General features: G+C 54.0%; 1 protein-coding gene across 1 annotated transcript in view; it reads left to right on the top strand.

Annotated features, from left to right (window-relative positions):
- Positions 1 to 23,009, top strand: part of dctn1b (dynactin 1b) — a gene marked incomplete at its 3' end in the record, with an annotated part of 38,380 nt that extends 15,371 nt beyond the window's left edge. The window contains 25 exon segments of the mRNA XM_079752763.1: positions 3,655 to 3,858; positions 3,860 to 3,928; positions 4,291 to 4,314; positions 4,857 to 5,054; positions 5,657 to 5,861; positions 6,344 to 6,422; positions 6,772 to 6,931; positions 7,601 to 7,705; positions 8,713 to 8,904; positions 9,681 to 9,797; positions 10,228 to 10,380; positions 10,903 to 11,063; positions 12,002 to 12,170; positions 12,876 to 12,944; positions 15,466 to 15,678; positions 16,451 to 16,612; positions 17,360 to 17,491; positions 17,996 to 18,124; positions 18,392 to 18,534; positions 19,541 to 19,719; positions 20,334 to 20,461; positions 21,080 to 21,266; positions 22,043 to 22,116; positions 22,548 to 22,637; positions 22,875 to 23,009. Coding sequence (XP_079608889.1) covers positions 3,655 to 3,858; positions 3,860 to 3,928; positions 4,291 to 4,314; positions 4,857 to 5,054; positions 5,657 to 5,861; positions 6,344 to 6,422; positions 6,772 to 6,931; positions 7,601 to 7,705; positions 8,713 to 8,904; positions 9,681 to 9,797; positions 10,228 to 10,380; positions 10,903 to 11,063; positions 12,002 to 12,170; positions 12,876 to 12,944; positions 15,466 to 15,678; positions 16,451 to 16,612; positions 17,360 to 17,491; positions 17,996 to 18,124; positions 18,392 to 18,534; positions 19,541 to 19,719; positions 20,334 to 20,461; positions 21,080 to 21,266; positions 22,043 to 22,116; positions 22,548 to 22,637; positions 22,875 to 23,009 — 3,477 coding nt within the window.
- Positions 23,010 to 23,539: the final 530 nt, after the last annotated feature.

Raw genomic sequence — 23,539 nt, 5'->3', positions numbered from 1 at the left:
TGACCTCTGTCTCGGGTCACAGGCTTTGTGCTGGTGTCATCGTCCTGCTCCAGACCGCAGGGTGATGGAGCTACACCAGAGGGGTGGTGCTGACGGAGCTACACCACAGAGCGGTTGGCGATGGAGTTACACCACAGAGGTGGTGATGGAGTTACGCTGTCGAGGTGGTGGTGATGGGGTTAAACCACAGAGGTGGTGGTGGTGACGGAGTTACACCACAGAGCGGGTGGTGATGGAGTTACACTATAGAGGTGGTCCTGACGGAGCTACACTACAGAGGTGTTGATGGTGATGGAGTTACACTGTCGAGGTGGTGGTGATGGGGTTAAACCACAGAGGTGTTGATGGTGATCGAGTTACGCTGTCGAGGTGGTGGTGATGGGGTAACACCACAGAGGTGGTGCTGACGGAGTCACGGTGTGTGGTGCAGAGTGGTCCAAGGAGTGCAGAGCAGGACGCTGTCAGTGTCGTCTGTCAGGGTAGCTCATAGCTGTGGCTAACTGCCTGCTAAAGGACGCTGGGCCAGCAGAGAACGCTAACAATGCTCCAGTGAACGTTGTTTCATGGTGTTCAGCGCGCAGGGGGGCTCGGTGAACTGAGCAGTTCAACCCCGGGCATGCTAAACAGATCGCAGAGAGAAAGAGGACAAAATGTTCTGATAAAGACTGCCCTAGTGCTGAGAATACCCAGCACTTATTTGCTCTGCAGCTCATATATAAATATATACATCTACATCTACATATATATATATATACATATATATGACAGTTTACCTTTATTCAAGCCTGAGCAAGATGCCCAGAGCCCCCTATCTCTGTGGATGAAACCCTCTGTTGGTCCACTGAATAGTCAGCACGCTGTGGGGTGTATACTGGGGTGAGAGCCTTAATAAACAGCTCTACCCCAGCAGGAGCACTGGGTCTCAGGCTGACCCAGTAAGACAGTCCTGCCTCCCTCTCCTCTCCAGAGCGGGACAGAACTGGGTCTGTCTGGGGGGGCCGGTGAGGGGGAGGGGGGGGGGGGGGGGGGGGAGGGGGTTTTGTGTTCTGCTGAAACACGACCACAATGCAGCCGCTGTTGCAATCGCCGGTCAACGGGTGCACCCCCCCCCCCCCCCCCCCCTCCCCCCCTCCCCCCCTGGCAGAGAGGCAGCGGTCATGTGACTAGGGTGGGCCAGGTCACATGGGAGGGAGAGGTAGAGTAGAGTTCAGAGGGAGGAGAGAGGGAGAGTAGAGATGAGAAGGGTTAGAGGGAGGGACAGGAGAGGAGGGAGAGTGAGGCAGAGGTAAGATGATAGGGGGGGGAGGGAAGAGAGAGGGATGGGAGGGGGGAGAGAGGTGGATGGGAGGGGGGAGAGAGAGGGAGATGTAAGATGATAGGGGGGAGAGGGGATGGTAGAGATGGGAGAGGGGAGAGAGAGGGATGGGAGGGGGGAGAGAGAGGGAGAGGTAAGATGAGAGGGGGGAGAGAGAGGCAGAGTAGAGATGGGAGGAGGAAGAGGGCGGGGGAGATCTCGATGCAAGGTGCCACACGCAGGGTGTGATCACGCCTATTCCATGTGACTCTTTGCCCCTCTCCTGTTCAAGCTCTGACCTTCCCACCATCCACGGTCGATTGCTTTGGTCTTGTTGTGAGATGGGCAAGTCGAGGACTAGACAGGAAAGGATGGAAAGGACCTCTTCCCCGCTGCCCGTTCTATATGAAACACCTCGACAAGGAAACCGTTGACGTTTCAAGTTGTACAAGCGGGAGGGAAATGTCTGTCAAGGGTTAGCTGAATCGACCGGTGATTGAAGGATGTGAACCCCTCCAGACCTGGAGTGATGTAGCCTGGTTACACTCAGCGGTATCCACGTGTCAAAGTGAGGGGGACAGGATCACCACAGAGTGTGGACATCAGGTTGGACAGGAACTGGGAGGTGAAGAGATTCTCAGCGTGGGCGTGGGGAAGTGGTCGACCTCGCTGGCTGAACAGGCATCGTCTGCCATAGGGCACTTTTATTGTGGTAATACTCATTACAGTTAATGTGAGGTGCTGGTGGGATGCACCCCCCAGCCTTTAAGGGTTCATCACGAGGTTAATCATTCTGTTGGTATTGAGTGTATGGTATGATAGTCGCTGTCCTGCTCCCCTGCCTTCTTAACCAAATCACCTCATCGCTCTTCCGCTGCAGAACAAAGAGTGTGCTTTATTTTTCTCTCCTCCCTGTGTTTATCTGCATCTCATTGGCTGCGTCTGATTGGACGTTTCCTCCAATCACCCTATCACTGTCATAGAGGATGTCATCCAGTCATCTTTACCTGTGTGCTGATGTTTCTCCTTCTATGGTTCACTAACCCTGACTGTGTCTCTCTTTCTCTCCATCTTTCTGGTCTTACCTCCCCCCCTCCATTCTCTCCTCTTCTGGAACCCCTCCTAATTTCCCCTTCCTACTCCTTCTCCTTCTCCTCCTCCTTCACGTCCTCCTCCTTCTCCTCCTTCTCAGACTACGGTCAGAAGAACGAAGGTGAGCTCCATTTTGTTCTCCTCTACTTATCAAACATTCAGCTGACATGACCTAAGGTGTGTGTGTGTGTGCGTGTATGCGTGTGTGTGTGCGTGTGTGTGTGTGTGTGTGTGCGCGTGTGTGTGTGTGTGTGTGTGTGTGTGTGTGTGTGTGTGTGTGTGCGTGCGTGTGCGATCGCTCGCATGTCACTTGTCAGGCTGGTGACAGTTACCCTACTGTTAATTCATTCCCATGTTAAGACCATTTCACACGAATAACATCGCTACTCTGTTTTCGAGAGTTTCATCCATGTTTGTAGTTTTAGCCTCTCCGTTTCCTAGCTCCTCCCCCAGCAGAGAGGGAGGCGTCTAACCCTCCTACATCGTTAGGAGGAAGATTTATGGTCCCATGGGCTGCTGTGTTGGAGTCAAATAACGTCCCGGTCCTTTTGGGATGCAGTTCTGCGGAACAGCTCGTGGTTCCGCAGTTCCGCGGTGCAGTGCGTGTAGTTCTTTGTTTCTATTGGTGGACGGCAGTTGTTTTTTAGGTTCTTTACCCATTTCACCTGAGACTGCGGCTACCAGGACCATGGGGTCGTGCTCTGACAAGGTCCATCCCATCGCCTCGTCCTTTTTGATCTGGTCCTGGTCAGGTCTGGTCTAGTCTAGTCTAGGCTAGTCTAGGCTGGTTTGGTCTAGCCTAGGCTGGTACGGTCCAATTCTGGTCCAGCTCTGGTCTAGTTCCGTTCTGGTCTAGTCTAGTCTAGTCTAGTCTGATCTGGTTTGGACCAGTTCTGTTCTGGTCTAGTCTAGTCTAGTCTGGTCCAGTTCTGGCCCAGTTCTGTTCTGGTCTAGTCTAGTATAGTCCAGCCCGGTCCAGGTCTGATCTGGTCTAGTCTAGTATAGTCCAGCCCGGTCCAGGTCTGATCTGGTCAAGTCTAGTATAGTCCAGCCCGGTCCAGGTCTGATCTGGTCTAGTCTAGTCTAGTCCAGCCCGGTCCAGGTCTGATCTGGTCTGGTCTAGTCTAGTCCAGTCCGGTCCAGGTCTGATCTGGTCTAGTCTAGTCTAGTCCAGCCCTGTCCAGGTCTGATCTGGTCTAGTCTAGTCTAGTCCAGCCCGGTCATGGTCTGTTCCAGTCTACTCTAGCCCCGGTCCAGTCGTGGTCCAGCCAGTTCCTTCCGGTCTAGTGTGGAGCGCTCCGGTCCGTCCTCCAGTGAGTCCTGACCGGGTTCTCTGTCCCCCGTCTCCCCAGCAGCCGAGCCGTGCGGCGGCGGGCGCGTCGGGGGCTAAGGGGGGTCCGTCGGGGTCGGCCTCGGCCTCGGCTTCGGCCGGGGAGATGAGCAGCAGCGAGCCCAGCACCCCCGCCCAGACCCCCCCTGGCCGCGCCCCTCATCCCCACCCTGCACTCCCCCGGAGCCATGCCCCCCCCAGGACCCACCAAGGTCAGCACCCCGCCCGCCGTCACGCCAACTTTATTTACACTGCGGTCACATCACAGAGTGATGGGACGACAAGTACATTTCAGTCTCTCTCTCTCTCTCTCTCTCTCTCTCTCTCTCTCTCTCTCTCTTTCTCTCTCTCTCTCTCTCTCCCTCTTTCTTCCTCTTTCTCTCTCTCTCTCTCTCTCTCTCACTCTCTCTCTCTCTCTCTCTTTCTCTCTCTCTCTCTCTCCCTCTTTCTTCCTCTTTCTCTCTCTCACTCTCTCTCTCTCTCTCTCACTCTCTCTCTCTCTCTCTCTCTCTCTCTCTCTCTCCCCCCTCTCCTTCTCCTGTCATAACCACTCTTTACCCCATGTTCTCCTCAGGAGGGCGTTGCCATGGAAACGCAGGTGAAGCGGTAGCGTCTTTGGTTTGACGTGTTAAGTCTCACCCCGCTTCCTAACACTTGTGAGGCAGCGGCAAAGTGTGATGTTAGTGTGTTAGTTAGTGTGAACAAAGTGTGTAGCTGTTAGTGTGTACAAAGTGCGTAGCTGTTAGTGTGTACAAAGTGGGTAGCTGTCAGGGTGAACAAAGTGTGTAGCTGTAAGTGTGCACAAAGTGTGTTGCTCTTAGTATGTACAAAGTGTGTCGTTCTTGGTGCTTGATGAGGTCTGATCTAATAATTGGTTTGATCTAACTTGGTTTTTCACAAGATGAGCACGTTAAATATTCCGTGTATACATTTATATAACATACATTCTGCTGAGGGTGTGGTGTGTGTGCGTGTGTGTACAGAGTGTGTGTGTGTCTGTGCGCGCGCGTGTTTGCCAGTGTGTGCTCAGAGAGTGTGCGATTGCGCTCCTGTGTCAACCCGTCCCGCCGCCCGCCCTGACCCCCACCCTGACCCCCACCCGTGACCTCTGACCCCCACCCGTGACCTCTGACCCCCCAGGGGGAGGAGTCTCTGCGGGCGCAGGTGAAGGACCTGCAGGAGAAGCTGGAGACGCTGATGATGAAGCGGGCGGAGGACAAGGCCAAGCTGAAGGAGCTGGAGAAGCACAAGATCCAGCTGGAGCAGCTGCAGGAGTGGAGGAGCAAGATGCAGGAGCAGCAGGCCGACCTCCAAAAGCAGCTCAAGGATGCCAAGAAGGTCAGGAGGAGGAGGAGGAGGAGGTGGTGGTGGAGGAGAGGAGAGAGGGGGGTGAGAGAGGAGGGAGGAGGAGGAGGATGAGGAGGGGGGTGAGAGAGGAGGGAGGAGGAGGATGAGGAGGGGAGGAGAGGAGAGAGGGGGGGTGAGAGAGGAGGGAGGAGGAGGGCGAGGAGGTTGACGAGGAGGAGAGAGGAGGAGGTGGAGAGAGGGAGGAGAGAGGATGGAGGGGGAGGGAGGGGGGAGGAGGGGGAGGCGGTGGAGGAGACGGGGAGGAGAGAGGAGGGATGAGGGTGAGAGATGGTGGTGGAGGGGATGATGGAGGGAGGAGATGTGGGGAATAGAGGGAGGAGGAGAGGGGAGGTTAAGAGGGGGAGCTGGAGGATGGAGGTGATGGAGGAGGAAGTGATCATAGAGGGGAAGGAGGGAGGGAGCGCAGAAGGAGTAGAGGACGTAACGGAGGAGGCGGAGCAAATGGAGTTGGTGGGAGGGAGGGAGAGAGGGATGAACGGAGGGACGGACGGACGGAGAGACCTCCAGACCTCCCCACCGCGGGACCCTGCTCCTCCGGGGTTCTCACGCGGGGGGCTCTCCTCTCTCGGCAGGAGGCCAAGGAGGCGCAGGAGGCCAAGGAGCGCTACGTGGAGGAGATGTCGGACACGGCGGACGCCATCGAGATGGCCACCCTGGACAAGGAGATGGCGGAGGAGCGGGCGGAGTCGCTGCAGATGGAGGCCGACTCCCTGAAGGAGAAGGTGGACGAGCTGTCCATGGACCTGGAGCTCCTCAAGCACGAGATCGAGGAGAAAGGTGCGGCTCAGGGCGAGCGCTGGTCCCCGTCGGCCCCCTACCAGGGGGGGTTCCACCAGGCGTGAGGGCGCGGTCAAGCGTCGCCCACGTCACTCTCGCTGGCGCCCGGCTGCGAGCCAATAGGAAGCCACCGCTCTGGGACAGCCGGTTTTAGCCGGAAGTGGCAGACATCGTGTATTTCACACAGAATTTGTCAGCCGAGTGTCAGCTTTATACGTTTTGTTAAAAATGACACAAGTCGGTTATCCAACTCTTAGCGAGAACCAAATGGAGCCGTTTTCAACCATTAAGTTATGGGGTGGTCTTGCACTAAGGAACAGGTAGGGGCCAGTAATGAGTTATGGGGTGGTCATGCACTTTGAGGAACAGGTAGGGGCCAGTAATGGGTTATGGGGTGGTCATGCACTTTGAGGAACTGGTACAGGCCAGGGGACGTCTTGCCCGAGGACTTCATGTCTCGCTTTGTCTCCTTCCTCCGTCAGGCTCCGACGGAGCGGCTTCCAGCTACCACGTCAAACAGCTGGAGGAGCAAAATGGCAGACTGAAAGAAGCACTGGTCAGGTGGGAATCTGTCTGTCTGTCTGTCTGTCTGTCTGTCTGTCTGTCTGTCAGTCTGTCTGTTTGTGCGTGTGTAATGACGTGTGTGTGTGTGCATTTTGGCTGTAAAGGTCCTCACGTGTTACTGTGTGGACCGTTATGTGCGTGTACCCGCCTGTGCGTGTGTTTGTGTGTGTGCTTGCGAGTGCTTGCGCGTATTTGCACGTGCGCGCACATGTGCCTGGGTGTGTTTGTCTGTGTGTGTGTGCATGTCTGTGCGTTTGTGCTTGCATTTGCGTGCGTGCGTGCGTCCGTTTGTGCTTGCGTCTGCGCGGGTGTGTGTGTAACCCTAGCGTCTCCCCCCCCCCCCCAGGATGAGGGACCTCTCTGCGTCGGAGAAGCAGGAGCACGTGAAGATGCAGAAGCAGGTGGAGAGGAAGAGCGGGGAGCTGGAGGTGCTGCGCGGGCAGAAGGAGAAGCTCCAGGAGGAGGTGAAGGGCGCCGACAAGACCGTGGACGAGCTCAAGGAGCAGGTGAGCGGCCCCCGGTCCTGAGGCGGTCGCCATGACGACCGGGGGCATCCCAGAGGGAGATGTCTGAATCTGATGCATGGGGATGTCTTCAAAGTGTAACTGACATTTACATTTAGGGCATTTAGCAGAAGCTTTTATCAAAAGCATCTTACAATGAGTACATTTGTCAAAGAGAGAAAAAACAATAACTTATCGGTGTCGGTACAGTGAGGATGGTCATAGAACCAAGTGACAACACCGACAATCACTAGGTTAAACCATTCCCTGTATACAACAAAATAGATAAGATAAGATGCTACACAATGTTAAGAACTATTTTTAAGTGCAAGGACGTACAGCATACAGTAAGTGCGTAAAAGGGGTGTGGGGGGAGATATGGGTGGAGGCTGTACATAGAACTCTGCGCAAGCGAGTCTTGACTCACTTGCTCAACAATGACTGAAAGTACATTTGAATGGTGGTGATGGAGGACAGGCGGTGGTGTTGGTGGTGGTGTTGATGGGGGTGGTGGTGATGGTGGCGGTGGTGATGGTGGCGGTGGTGTTGATGGCGGTGGAGCCAGCGGCGGTGGTGGAGGTGGTTGCGATGGGGGTGGCGGTGGTGGAGACAGCGGTGGCGGTTGTGATGGGGGTTGTGGTGGTGGTGCTAGTTGTGGCGGTGTATCGGCAGGTGGATGCCGCTCTGGGGGCAGAGGAGATGGTGGAGACCCTGACGGAGAGGAACCTGGACCTGGAGGAGAAGGTCCGCGAGCTGAGGGAGACTGTGGTGGACCTGGTGGGTGCACACCTTCGTCTACACACACCTTCGTCTACACACACTTTCGTCTACACACACCTTCGTCTACACACACCTTCGTCTACACACACCTTCATCACACACACCTTCATCACACACACCTTCATCACACACACCTTCGTCTACACACACCTTCATCACACACACCTTCATCACACACACCTTCGTCTACGCACACCTTCATCTACACACACTTTCGTCTACACACATCTTCGTCTACACACACCTTCGTCTACACACACTTTCTTCTACACACACCTTCGTCTACACACACCTTCGTCCACACACACCATCATCACACACACCTTCATCACACACACCTTCGTCTACACACACTTTCTTCTACACACACCTTCCTCTACACACACCTTCATCACACACACTTTCGTCTACGCACACCTTCATCACACACACCTTCATCACACACACCTTCGTCTACACACACCTTCATCTACACACACCTTCGTCCACACACACCTTCACATTCATCTACACACACCTTCATCTTCACACACAACTTCGTCTACACACACCCTCGTCTTCATCTACACACACCTTCAGCTTCATCTACACACACCTTCGTCTTCATCTACACACACCTTCGTCTTCAGAAACCTCCATCTACACGTGTATTTACAATGCATTCATTTAGTATCATTGAATTGGTTGGTATTAGACTTTATATTCTAATACATATATATATATTAGCATATACTGAATATATATTCTGTTTCATATTGTCAGCATAAAATGATTAACATTTGTTAGCTAATGTTTAGCGGTTGTTAGCTAGGTTTTTAACCAATTCAAGCCATTATTTTCGGTTTGTTAGCTAACGTTTACCGTTGCCGCACAGGTTTTAGAAAGATAACCATAAACAGAATATCAGGAAAGATTTGACATTATTTTAAGTTCTATACCAAAAAAAAAAAAAATTGATGTCAAAGGCGTGTCTTCAGGTGACTGACAGTCTCTCCGGCCAATAGGAGGCGATCAACGAGATGAACGACGAGCTGCAGGAGAACGCGCGGGAGACGGAGCTGGAGCTGCGGGAAATGCTGGACCTGGGCGGCGCCCGTGTCCGCGAGGCGGAGAAGAGGGTGGAGGCGGCCCAGGAGACGGTCGCCGACTACCAGCAGACCATCCAGAAGTACCGCGAGCTCACGGCACACCTGCAGGTACGCTCCGCCGCCACCAGGGGGTGGTAGAGGGAAGGTTTTAAATCTTGCACTCTCGCCTTTTTTCGCCGTGTTTTCACCTTGAGGGTAGAGGGAGGGGGTACGTACGGATAGTGCTGGGGGTAGGGATTGTTTTGGGGGTACTGATAGTGTTGGGGGTAGGGATAGTGTCGGGGGTAGGGATGGTGTTATAGGTAGGGATGTGAACTCCTAGACAAAAGGAGTTTCGATCCTCAGTGTCTTGCAGTCTAAAGGCTTCGTTATGGTTCCACGTCGACGCAACCCAAGTGGGTTTACGGACCCAACACGTCCTTGAGGACCCTCCTTGCGTCCACCGCAAGGGCCTGACGTGCACCTCCTAAAAATGTTAACCTTGCGCAAGGCGACGCAGCAGCAAGGGCTGTTCCGCTCACTAAAACCTGACGCAAAGCCAAATCCGGTTCACGACTGCGTTTCATTGCGTTGCGTCAATGTCCAACCATAACTCCACCTTAACGTGTATGCATCCTTTAGCAAAATGCCCCCAACCCCTACCTGCCCCTGACTTGTGCCTGAGTCACTGAAAGTCTGCTAAATAGTAAATTGCGCTTCATCTTGTCTTTTTACCATTTATCTTATGGTATCTACCTGTACATCTACCCATCTGTATAACTTCATCTCCCTTTAGCTATCTATTTTCGATAATGGATTTGAATGAACAATAAACTGGACATTTTCGGTAACCTGTTGATGTAACCTGCTGTGTGACCTGACATCTTGCCGGTGTGTCTTGACAGGAAGTGAACCGGGAGCTGACCAGCCAACAGGAAGCGTCCGCAGAGCTCCAGCAGGACCCGCCCGCCGAGCTCTTCGACTTCAAGATCAAATTCGCGGAAACCAAGGCCTACGCAAAGGTCTGCAGAACACCCACTTCCTGCCAAATACTGAGCCCAACACAGACATCTAAGTGTGTGTGCGTGTGTGTATGTGTGTGTGTGTGTGTGTGTGTGTGTGTGTGTGTTGACCCGTGCCGTGTGTGTCTGTGTGTGTTGACCCGTGCCGTGTGTGTGTCTGTGTGTTGACCTGTACCGTGTTTGTGTGTGTGTGTGTGTGTTGACCCGTGCCGTGTGTGTCTGTGTGTGTTGACCTGTGCCGTGTGTCTGTGTGTGTTGACCTGTACCGTGTTTGTGTGTCTGTGTGTGTTGACCCGTGCCGTGTGTGTGTGTGTGTTGACCCGTGCCGTGTGTGTGTGTGTGTGTGTGTGTTGACCCGTGCCGTGTGTGTGTGTGTGTTGACCCGTGCCGTGTGTGTGTGTGTGTTGACCCGTGCCGTGTGTGTGTCCAGGCCATCGAGATGGAGCTGAGGAAGATGGAGGTGTCCCAGGCCAGCCGGCAGGTGTCTCTGCTCACCGCCTTCATGCCGGAGTCCTTCCTGCGGCACGGCGGCGACCACGACTGCATCCTGGTGCTGCTGCTCATCCCCAGGCTCACCTGCAAGGTCAGCGAGCACACCATCACAACAACAACAACATCAACATCACAACAACAACAACATCACAACAACAACAACAACAACAACAACATCACCACCACAACAACAACAACAACAACAACAACAACAACAACATCACCACCACAACAACAACAACAACAACAACAACAACAACATCACCACCACAACAACAACATCACAACAACAACAACAACAACAACATCACCACCACAACAACAACAACATCACAACAACAACAACACCACCACCACAACAACAACATCACAACAACAACACCATCAACACCACCACAACAACACCACAACAACATCACAACAACAACAACAACAACATCACAACAACTGCAACAACAACAACAACATCACAACAAGTGTGTATGTGTCTGTTTTTCCGACCGTGTGTGCGTCCGACCTTGTGTGTGTGTCTGTGTGTCCGACCGTGTGTGTGTGTTTGTGTCCGGTGTGCGCGCGTGTGTGTGTGTGCATGTGCGCGTGTGTGTGTGTTTAGGCTGAGCTGGTGGGCAGACAGGCTCTGGAGAAGTTCGACCTGAACGAGGGCAGCCTGGGGCGGACGGGGCTAAAGGGCGCCGTGGGGGAGCAGCTGAGCTTCGCCGCGGGGCTGGTCTACTCTCTGGGCCTGCTACAGGCCACGCTACACAAGTACCAACAGTATGTACCTCCACCTGCACCACCTACACCTCCGTCACTCTAACACCATCACCACCACCTGGTCTACTCTCTGGGCCTGCTACAGGCCACGCTACACAAGTACCAACAGTATGTACCTCCACCTGCACCACCTACACCTCCGTCACTCTAACACCATCACCACCACCTGGTCTACTCTCTGGGCCTGCTACAGGCCACGCTACACAAGTACCAACAGTATGTACCTCCACCTGCACCACCTACACCTCCGTCACTCTAACACCATCACCACCACCTGGTCTACTCTCTGGGCCTGCTACAGGCCACGCTACACAAGTACCAACAGTATGTACCTCCACCTGCACCACCTACACCTCCGTCACTCTAACACCATCACCACCACCTGGTCTACTCTCTGGGCCTGCTACAGGCCACGCTACACAAGTACCAACAGTATGTACCTCCACCTGCACCTCCTACACCTCCGTCACTCTAACACCATCACCACCACCTGGTCTACTCTCTGGGCCTGCTACAGGCCACGCTACCAGAGTACCAACAATATGTACCTCCACCTGCACCACGTCTCACACTGCCACACAGAAAACATGGATACATGCAGCATAGGCAAACTGGTGTGTGTGTGTGTGCGTGTGTTTACCTGTGTGTGTGTGTGTGTGTGTCTATTTCTGTATATGAGTGTCTTTACCTGTGTGTGTGTGTGTGTGTGTGTGTGTGTGTCTATTTCTGTGTGTGTGCGTGTGTTTACCTGTGTGTGTGTGTGTGCGTGCGTTTACCTGTGTGTGTGTGTGTGTGTGTGTGTGTGTGTGTGTGTGTGTGTGTGTGTGTGTGTGTGTGTGTGTGTGTGTGTGCGTGTGTTTACCTGTGTGTGTGTGTGTGTGCGTGTGTTTACCTGTGTGTGTGTGTGTGTGCGTGTGTGTGTGTGTGTGTGCGTGCAGGGCTCTGGGCCAGTGCAGTGTAGAGGTCTACAAGAGGATCGGCTCTCTGTACCAGGAGATGAGCGTTCACGAGCGCTCCCTGGACTTCCTGATCGACCTGCTGCACAAAGACCAGCTGGACGAGACCGTCAACGTGGAGGCTCTGACCCGCGCCATCAAATACTACCAGGTATCTTTATTTTCATATATATATTTATATGGTGAGCTGTATTTAGTGAGTTGTTTGATCGCATTAATTAAATAATAAACGTTTTTAAACGAAACCGACTATTAATCATTAAAGGCTTGTTTATGGTTCCAAGTCGACACAACACATGGGGGTTTACGGACCCGTTACGTCCTTGCGGACCCTCCTTGCGTCCACGGCAAGGGCCTGACGTGCGGCTCTCAAAAATGTTAACCTTGCGTCGAGGCGACTCAGCAGCAAGGGCTGGGATATTCTCCGCTCACTAAAACCCGACGCAGAACCGAAACAGGTCATGACTGCGTTGAGGCGGGCCTGTAGGTGTGGGGTTTCCACTCCACCAAGTTGAACAGACAATACCGACACAACACGCAAAGCAGGATCAACTTAGGATGGTTTATTCTCCTAGTAAACACAACCAGGGTGGGAAAAGGGGTCATCCCCCTCCTTTATGATCCCGTCCTCTCTGTATCTTGCTAGCCCTAGCTGCTTGTGGTAGCCTGCTCTCCATTTTAACGGCAAGCACTCCAGCTTAATGGCCTTCAGGCCTGCCTCGTTAACTGGGGGAAGTCCATGTATGGCCTGGGGGGTGGAGCCAGCAGGTGGCCAGACCTACCACTCCCCTCACCTCTCCCTGGCGTCTGCCACAATATATATATTTATATACATTATGTATTTTGTCCCTCCCAGCACCTGTACAGCATCCACCTGGCGGAGCACAGTGAGGACTGCAGTGTTCAGCTCGCCGACCACATCAAGGTAGGTCACCTCTGGTTAAACTAACCTCTCTGGTTAAATGTAACCTCTCCCTTAATGACCTGTATCTAGAAATACTCAAACTAACCTCTACATTAATGACCTGTATCTAGAAACCCACAAACTAGCCTCTACATTAATGACCTATATCTAGAAATACACAAACTAACCTCTACCTACAATAACGACCTGCATCTAGAAATAGACAAACTAACCTCTAACTTAATGTCCTGTTTCTAGAAATACACAAACTAACCTCTACCTTAATGCCCTATCTAGAAATACACAAACTAACCTCTACCCTAATAACCTGTATCTAGAAACGCACAAACTAACCTTGATGACCTGTATCTAGAAATACACAAACTAACATCTACATTCAATGACCTGTATCTAGAAATACACAAACTACCCTCTAGCTCAATGACCTGTATCTAGAAATACACAAACTCACACTTTGGATAACCAACAGCTGATATTAATAATAATAAGTGTTGCTCAAGCGTAAAGGCGGCTGAATAGGTCAGAGTGTTTGAAAACAGAAGGGATGTTGTCACCGCCCCCCTCCTGCTGTTACGTCCATCATGGCCCCTGGCTGTGTGGCCCCTGGCTGTGTGGCCCCTGGTTCTGTGGCCCCTGGTTGTGTGGCCACTGGCTGTGTGGCCCCTGGTTGTGTGGCCCCTGGTTGTGTGTGGCCCCGGGCTGTGTGGCCCCTGGTTGTGTGGCCCCTGGCTGTGTGGCCCCTGGCTGTGTGGCCCCTGGCTGTGTGTAACCCCTGGCTGTGTGTCACCCCTGGTTGTGTGGCCCCTGGCTGTGTGGCCCCTGGTTGTGTGTGGCCCCTGGCTGTGTGGCCCCTGGTTGTGTGTGGCCCCTGGCTGTGTGGCCCCTGGTTGTGTGGCCCCTGGCTGTGTGGCCACGGGCTGTGTGGCCCCTGGCTGTGTGGCCCCTGGCTGTGTGGCCCCTGGTTTTGTGGCCCCTGGCTGTGTGGCCCCTGGTTGTGTGGCCCCTGGTTGTGTGGCCCCTGGTTCTGTGGCCCCTGGTTGTGTGGCCACTGGCTGTGTGGCCCCTGGTTCTGTGGCCCCTGGTTGTGTGGCCACTGGCTGTGTGGCCACTGGCTGTGTGGCCCCTGGCTGTGTGGCCCCTGGTTGTGTGGTCCCTGGTTGTGTGGCCCCTGGCTGTGTGGCCCCTGGCTGTGTGGCCCCTGGTTGTGTGGCCCCTTGCTCTGTGGCCCCTGGCTGTGTGGCCCCTGGCTGTGTGTAACCCCTGGCTGTGTGTCACCCCTGGTTGTGTGGCCCCTGGCTGTGTGGCCCCTGGTTGTGTGTGGCCCCTGGCTGTGTGGCCCCTGGTTGTGTGTGGCCCCTGGCTGTGTGGCCCCTGGCTGTGTGGCCCCTGGCTGTGTGTGGCCCCTGGCTGTGTGGCCCCTGGTTGTGTGGCCCCTGGCTGTGTGGCCCCTGGTTGTGTGGCCCCTGGTTGTGTGGCCACTGGCTGTGTGGCCACTGGCTGTGTGGCCCCTGGCTGTGTGGCCCCTGGCTGTGTGTGGCCCCTGGCTGTGTGGCCCCTGGCTGTGTGGCCCCTGGTTGTGTGGCCCCTGGTTCTGTGGCCCCTGGTTGTGTGGCCACTGGCTGTGTGGCCACTGGCTGTGTGGCCCCTGGCTGTGTGGCCCCTGGCTGTGTGTGGCCCCTGGCTGTGTGGCCCCTGGTTGTGTTTGGCCCCTGGCTGTGTGGCCCCTGGCTGTGTGGTCCCTGGCTGTGTGGCCCCTGGTTCTGTGGCCCCTGGCTGTGTGGTCCCTGGCTGTGTGGCCCCTGGCTCTGTGGCCCCTGGCTGTGTGGTCCCTGGCTGTGTGGCCCCTGGCTCTGTGGCCCCTGGTTGTGTGGCCCCGGGCTGTGTGGCCCCTGCCTGTGTGGCCCCTGGTTGTGTGGCCACTGGCTGTGTGGCCACTGGCTGTGTGGCCCCTGGCTGTGTGGCCCCTGGCTGTGTGTGGCCCCTGGCTGTGTGGCCCCTGGTTGTGTTTGGCCCCTGGCTGTGTGGCCCCTGGTTGTGTGTGGCCCCTGGCTGTGTGGCCCCTTGCTCTGTGGCCCCTGGTTGTGTGGCCCCGGGCTCTGTGGCCCCTGGTTGTGTGGCCCCTGGCTGTGTGGCCCCTGGCTGTGTGGCCCCTGGCTGTGTAACCCCTGGCTGTGTGTAACCCCTGGTTGTGTGTGGCCCCTGGCTGTGTGGCCCCTGGTTGTGTTTGGCCCCTGGCTGTGTGGCCCCTGGCTGTGTGGCCCCTGGTTGTGTGTGGCCCCTGGCTGTGTGTGGCCCCTGGCTGTGTGGCCCCTGGTTGTGTGTGGCCCCTGGCTGTGTGGCCCCTGGTTGTGTGGCCCCTGGCTGTGTAACCCCTGGCTGTGTGGCCCCTGGCTGTGTGGCCCCTGGTTGTGTGGCCCCTTGCTCTGTGGCCCCTGGTTGTGTGGCCCCGGGCTGTGTGGCCCCTGGCTGTGTGGCCCCTGGCTGTGTGTAACCCCTGGCTCCCCGCCGGGCCCCCCTCCAGTTCACCCAGAGCGCTCTGGACTGCATGGCGGTGGAGGTGGGGCGGCTGCGGGCCTTCCTGCACGCGGGCCAGGAGAAGACGGACCTGGCCGGCCTGCTCCGGGACCTGGAGACCTCCTGCAGCGACGTGCGGCAGTTCTGCAAGAAGATCCGCCGCCGCATGCCGGGCACCGAGGCCCCGGGGATCCCCGCCGCACTCTGCTTCGGACCGCAGGTAACCGTGACGACGAGGGCTTGGGGGTGAACCCGGCCCGTTTTTGTAAACTAACTGTGTTGTGGAGATTAGTGGAGAGACTATGGAGCTCTTTGCCGATTATTATTGTTTTTATTAGTGTTTTTTAAATATATATAATTTTGTTTTGCTTCCCATTTAGTGAGTTGTTTGATCGCATTGTAATTACCGGATAAAATAAAAAAATAAATAATATACCAGGTATTTTTATTTTCATATATATATATATATGGTGAGTTGTATTTAGTGAGTTGTTTGATCGCATTAATTAAATAATAAACGTTTTTAAAAGAAACTGACTATTAATTATTAAAGGCTTATTTATGGTTCCAAGTCGACGCAACACAAGGGGGTTTACGGACCCGTTACATCCTTCTGGACCCTCCTTGCGTCGTGCGACTCTCAAAAATTGTAACCTTGCATCGAGGCGACACAGCAGCAAGGGCTGTGATATTTTCCCGCTCACTAAAACCCGACGCAGAACCGAAACAGGCCATGACTGCGTTGAAGCGTCTGCGTAGTCATTGCGTTGCGTCGATGCGGGAACCATGACTAAGCCTTTAGTTTTGGGCGATGCGCATACTTTCACTGGGCATCGACCCCAGGGCGGATGCTGACTGGGAAGGAGACACACACCACGTTAGACGTTGGGCTCCCAAGAGCTATTCGGCTACCAAAATTATTTAGCGTATAGCATAAATGATGACCAGGAGACGGAGGTAGGAACCTTGGTGACGCTGGAGCGTGTTCCCAGGTGTCGGACACGCTGTCGGACTGCAGGAAGCACCTGACCTGGGTGGTGGCGGTGCTGCAGGAGGTGGCGGCGGCGGGCGCTCAGATGATCGCCCCTCTCGGGGAACAGGAGGGGCTGGCCGCCGTCAAGATGGAGGACGTGGCCTTCAAGGCTGGGGAGCAGGTGAGCAGAGCACACGCCTGTGATGAGCTCACCTGCGATTGGCACACCTATAACAAACACACCTGTAACGCACACACCTGTGACGAGCATGCCTGTTACACACATACCAGTAACTAGAAACCCTGTAACGAGAGAAGACACGCCTGTACTCGAACACCTGTAACATACACACCTGTGATTATCATACCTGTAATAGACACCTGTAACAAGCACACACCTGTAACACACACACATCTATGATTATCACACCTGTAACACACACCTGTAACCAGCCCACACCTGTAACACACACACACCTGTGAAGAGCACAAACCTGTGCGACACACCTGTAACACACGCACCTTGATGAGCACACCTGTTACAAGATCACCTGTAACCCACGTACACCTGTAACACACACCAAGTGTGACACACACTTGTAACAAGCACCCCTGTCACGAGCATGTACACCTGTAACGACCACACACCTGCTCTCGCACACCTATAACACACACACGCACCAGTACATACACCCCTGCGATACACTAACGCCTGTAAAACACACACGGCCAGGTCAGATGACCTCACCTGGTCGCGTGATGACCTCACCTGGCCACGTGATAACCTCACCTTATTGGACGACTCACCTGGTTTCCCGATGACCTTATTTGGTCAGACGTTAGATGTATGACACATTTAGTTCTCTAAAGCAGGGTGGATCTGGGTCGGAGCAGCTGTGTCCTAACCGTGTCGCGGTTTGTGTTCCAGATCTATGGCACCCAGGGGGCCAGCCCCTACGAGTACCTGCGGCAGTCCTGCGGCATTGTCATAGCAACCATGAACAAGATGGCCACCGCCATGCAGGAAGGGGAGTTCGACTCGGAGAAGCCCCAGAGTCAGGTGAAGCAGCAACAACTGGGTGGAATTGAGTTTGATCCTAAAAAGTGGATAATGGCACACGTTTATATAAAATAACACTTACTGATAAACCCTTGGATTGGAATGGATTCATGCAAAGTTACCCTTTGCATGAACAATAATAATCGGCAAAGAGCTCCATAGTCTCTCCAGTTACCCTTTGCATGAATTTGCATAAAATGCAACCTTTTTTAAGTTGCCTTTTAAGATCTGGCTAGGGACAACAGATGGAAATTAGCAGTTGTAGCTAACTCTGGCTTATTAACAGCAAGAAACTTGTTTGTCAATCAATGAGCATTGATCCTATCAACTAAATAAATACAATAAAATACACTTCAGAATGCACCCTACTTGGGTAATGTTGTCAGAGAACTGCAGCACCCGGAATGCTTATTTGAGGTTTGTTGAATTAAACCAATGCATGTGTGTGTATGTGTGTAACTATATACTATCTAACGCGGCGTGCTGCGTGTGTGGTGGGTTCAGATCCCCCCGCCGGTGGAGCTGCGTGCAGCCGCCCTCCGGGCTGAGATCACAGACGCAGAGGGTCTGGGTCTGAAGCTGGAGGACCGGGAGACCAGCATCAAAGAGCTGAAGAAGTCTCTGAAGATCAAGGTGAGGCACCTGGGGTCAGTTAGTAGTTAACATACCACCCTGGGGTCAGTTAGTAGTTAACATACCACCCTGGGGTCAGTTAGTAGTTAACATATGACCCTGGATATAGATCAAGGTGAGGCACAGAGAGAAAAATTTAGGTAAAAAACGTAGCAAAAAATACGGCTCAGTAAAGACTACATCTCCCAGCGTGCAACCTGAGTTGCAGCATGCAACTGGGGTTGCATGCTGGGAGATGTAGTCTTTACTGAGCCGCGTCCTGTGCAGGGGGAGGAGCTGAGCGAGGCCAGCGTGCGTCTCAGCCTACTGGAGAAGAAGCTGGACAGCTCGTCTAAAGACGCAGACGAACGCGTGGAGAAGATCCAGACCCGGCTGGACGACACCCAGACCCTCCTCAAGAAGAAGGAGAAGTAAGACCAAGTCCCGGTCTCTTAGGTTCAGTCATAGTTAGACCACACACCCATACCCTCCTCCAGAAGAAGAAGAAGGAGAATTAAGACCACGTCCTGAGAACCTAGTTTCAGTCCTAGTAAGACCACATGCTGATCTATATTAGGTTAAGTCTGAGTAAGACCACGTCCTGAGAACCTAGTTTCAGTCCTAGTAAGACCACATGCTGATCTATATTAGGTTTAGTCTGAGTAAGACCACGTCCTGAGAACCTAGTTTCAGTCCTAGTAAGACCACATGCTGATCTATATTAGGTTTAGTCTGAGTAAGACCACGTCCTGAGAACCTAGTGTCAGTCCTAGTAAGACCACATGCTGATCTATATTAGGTTTAGTCTGAGTAAGACCACGTCCTGAGAACCTTGTTTCAGTCCTAGTAAGACCACATGCTGATCTATATTAGGTTTAGTCTGAGTAAGACCACGTCCTGAGAACCTAGTTTCAGTCCTAGTAAGACCACATGCTGATCTATATTAGGTTTAGTCTGAGTAAGACCACGTCCTGAGAACCTAGTTTCAGTCCTAGTAAGACCACATGCTGATCTATATTAGGTTTAGTCTGAGTAAGACCACGTCCTGAGAACCTAGTTTCAGTCCTAGTAAGACCACATGCTGGTCTATACTAGGTTTAGTCTGAGTAAGACCACATCCCAAGCTCTTAGGTTGAGTCCTAGTTAGACCCGATCATGACCTAGTTAATGTTCAGTCCTAGAAAGACCACAGCCTGAGTTACATCAGGGCGTGAGACGCGATCAGGACCTTGTTTAGGTTTAGTCCGAGACCAGATCCGAACAATAAGTAATTGTAACTTATAATTAGTCCTAGTGAGGCAAGATCTGTATCAGAGCTCACTGTCTAACCCCCGCCTCAATAGACGATGGTCTGGATTAGATAACATCCGATTAGGTAATGATAATAATAATAACAGAGGCCAGTGTGCGAGTCTGAACCGGTTGTCATGGCGACAGGGAGTTCGAGGAGACCATGGACGCCCTACAGGCCGACATCGACCAGCTGGAGTCGGAGAAGGCGGAGCTGAAGCTGAGGATCAGCAGCCAATCGAAGGAGGGCCAGCGGGGGACGTCCCCCTCGGGGATCGCCTCGCTGGTGGCGGGGGCAGCAGGAGGTGGGTGGTCCGAGGGGTTGGGTGGGGTGGGGTGGGGTGGGGTGGAGTCGGGTGGTCCCAGGGTGGACACCACAGGACCTGTTCATGTTGGCTCTCTGTGTATGATACCACTGGACACTTTATCCTTACTCACATGGATTATATATGGGTAGAGTTCACCTAGACTCTGCATAGCTTGATCTACTGACGAACTGACTCTCTCTCTCTCGCTCTCTCTCTCGCTCTCTCTCTCTCTCTCTCTCGCCCGTTCCATTTAATCTGCAGAGGAACCTAAAGGTAGTTTCAACATAAGAGACGACCGATACCTTCTCATTATAGGACACGGAAACGTAATGTTACCTGTGTGTGTGTGTGTGTGTGTGTATGTGTGAAAGCGCGTGTGTGTGCATGCATGCATGCATCTTTCTTTGTGTGTGTGTGTGTGTGTGTGTGTGTCGATGTGTGTATGTTAACATATTAACGTGTTCGTGTAAATGTGTGTGTTTTGGATAACATGAGTGTGCACATGCATGCGCCTGTGCGCGTGCATGTTAATGTGTGTGAGTGGATGTTAACACAATGCATGTATGTCTGCCTGTGTGGGTGTCTTTGTGTGTGTGTGTGTGTTAATGTGCACCGCTGTGTGTGTCCACCAGGGGGCGTGGTGCTGGGCGCGCCCGGGGGGGCGGGGCTCCAGGTGATGGACTCTCCCCTGCTGAGCCAGCAGATCCACGCCCAGCGGCTCTGCATCAAGCAGCTGAAGAACGACAACAACAGGCTCAAGGTGCGAGGCTACCGCTAGCAGGCTACCGCTAGCAGGCTACCATCTAGCAGGCTACCGCTAGCAGGCTACCGCTAGCAGGCTACTGCTAGCAGGCTACCGCTAGGAGGCTACCGCTAACAGGCTACGGCTAGCAAGCTACCATCTAGCAGGCGACCGCTAACAGGCCTACCGCTAGGAGGCTACTGCTAGGAGGCTACTGCTAGGAGGCTACCGCTAGTAGGCTACCGCTAGCAGGCTACTGCTAGGAGGATACCAGCAAGCAGGCTAGAAGCTAGCAGGCTACTGCTAGCAGGCCAGTGCTAGGAGGTCACCACTAGCAGGCTACCGCTAGGAGCATACCATCTAGCAGGCAACCAGCTAGCAGGCTACCGCTTTAAAGCTACCAGCTAGCATATAACTGGCAGGCTACTACTGCCAGGTTAGCTATAGCAGGCTGACCATAGCAGACCACTGCTAACAGGCTACCGCTTGCAGGCTACCACTAGTGGTATTGCTCTAGCAGGCTATTGCTAGCAGCTAGCACAGATGCTAGTACTACTAGTCATCAGGATTCACTTTACGGATCTCCTCTTCGTCTCCCTCCATCCTCCTCTCCCTCCCTCCCCCCCCCCCCCCCAGGCCGAGAGGATGCGGGCCCAGCTGGCCTCCCTCCCCCCCCTGCGCCTGGCCCGTCTCCCCCCCAGGGACGGGGGCCAGCCTGAGGTGGTGTCCAGCGCGCTGTACCGCAAGACGGACCAGCTGCTGGAGACCCTGCTGCAGATGAGCGCTAACGTCAAGGTGGTGGACATCACCGGGCGGTCCCCAGGTACAGGGAGACAGACAGGTCCCCAGGTACACACCGACAGACAGACAGGCAGACAGACAGGTAGACATCACCGGGCGGTCCCCAGGTACACACCGACAGACAGACAGGTAGACAGACAGGTCCCCAGGTACACACCGACAGACAGACAGGCAGACAGACAGGTACACACCGACAGACAGACAGGTAGACAGACAGGTCCCCAGGTACACACCGACAGACAGACAGGTAGACAGACAGGTCCCCAGGTACACACCGACAGACAGACAGGCAGACAGACAGGTAGACATCACCGGGCGGTCCCCAGGTACACACCGACAGACAGACAGGTAGACAGACAGGTCCCCTGGTACACACTGACAGACAGACAGGTAGACAGACAGGTCCCCAGGTACACACCGACAGACAGACAGGTAAACAGACAGGTCCCCAGGTACACACCGACAGACAGGCAGACAGACAGGTAGACATCACCGGGCGGTCCCCAGGTACACACCGACAGACAGACAGGTAGACAGACAGGTCCCCTGGTACACACTGACAGACAGACAGACAGGTCCCCAGGTACACACTGACAGAAAGACAGGTAGACAGACAGGTCCCCAGGTACACACTGACAGACAGACAGGTAGACAGACAGGTCCCCAGGTACACACACTGACAGACAGAGAGACTGAGAGCAAGACAGAGACAGAGAGACTGAATGACAGACAGTCGAAGGACTGGTTTAATTTAGGAGTTACAATGCGCTGACACTGCACCGTGTCACGGCTCCACAGTGACCCCTAGTGGCCAGCTGCTGGAACAGACGGCCAGACTGCAGGCCCTCAGCGACACACTGGACAGACTGAAGGTAACCAGTCTTTAAGTGAAGCTCTCCTCTCACCTCCCTCCTTCTCCTCTCCTCCTCTCCTCTCCTCTCACCCCCCCTCCCTCTCCACTCACCTCCCTCCCTCTCATCTCCTCCCATCGTCCTATGACCGGTCCTCACCTCCCATGCAAGCAGAGGAAGGATGTTTTGCATTGATCCTCAACATGTGTTACTGTCTTTCTATTTCTCAATCTCTCTCACTCTGTCTCTCTCACTCCTCTGTGTCTCTCTGTCTCTCTCTCGTTCTCTCTCTCGTTCTCTCTCTCGTTCTATCTCGTTCTCTCTCTCTCTTTCTCTCTCTCTCCGTGTCTCTCCCTCTCTCTCCCTCTCCTCTCTCTCTCTCTCTCTCTCTCTCTCTCTCTCTCTCTCTCTCTCTCTCTCTCTCTCTCTCTCTCTCTCTCTCTCTCTCTCAGGACGAGGTAGCAGACCATGTGGTGAGGCAGCAGCCGGGAGCTCAGGCGTCCTCAGACTTCGCTACCTTCCCCTCCACCTCCTTCGTCAAGGTAAGGGTGCCTGGATGGCAATCCCCTAATCTAGAGATCAGTATGGTGGCCCTGAGGGGTCAAAAAGACACCCGCAACTAACACAACCAATGAGGAACTAAATGATTCATTATTATTAATTATGAATGATCATAACTACAAATGATTTCATCACAAAAAGGAGACTATTGAAATGAATACAAGAGAATCATCAATCAACCCTTAGTGGTGCCAATGACCTTTGACCTGTGCCCCCAGGCGCGGGACCGGCAGGGCGACACGGTGCTGGTGGGCCGGGTCACTGTCCCGTGTCCCCGGGGTCACGAGCAGGTCCACCGCCTGGTCCTGTCCCAGTCCCAGCTCCACAAGGTCCACAGTCTGCTGAAGACCTAGGCCCCCTGCCCTCCTGGAGACAGCCGGGCCGGCTGTCTCCTGTCCTCCAGGTAATCTCACATAGCCCCACCCACCAGGTCTAGGGGAGCACAGTGATTGGTGGAGGCAAAGGGGGCGTCATACTCATACACAACCAATGAAATGAAGGCGAGTGTGAAAATGGAGACAAGGAGGCGGGAGTTGACCAAAGGCTCCGCCTCTGAAGGTGTTCTGCTTATTTCCGAATTTGAGCCAATCACATGGCTTCCTCAGGTTTTCTGAGGTGAAGAGGCGAGTTCTCCCCCCCCCCCCCCCCCCGGAGCCGGTGTGGCCATGAGAGATTACCGTTGAGGAGGCGGTGATGCAGACTGGGAAGGCTAATTGTGTCACATGACCTGTTTAAAGCAACACTACTGCATGTCCACCCCAACCCTCCTGAACCCCAACCGTACCCAGGTTGTATAGCGGACGCCATTTTGTCACCTTCAACTATTTACTTCCTGTCAGCTGATGCAACATTGCAGTGATATTTTCGCGAGCCCCGAATTGGC

Source organism: Pollachius pollachius (genome assembly GCF_949987615.1).
Source record: "Pollachius pollachius genome assembly, chromosome: 15".
Classification (NCBI taxonomy): domain Eukaryota; kingdom Metazoa; phylum Chordata; class Actinopteri; order Gadiformes; family Gadidae; genus Pollachius; species Pollachius pollachius.
Note: the sequence above shows the minus strand (reverse complement) of the source record. Positions and strands in the feature narration are given on the sequence as shown.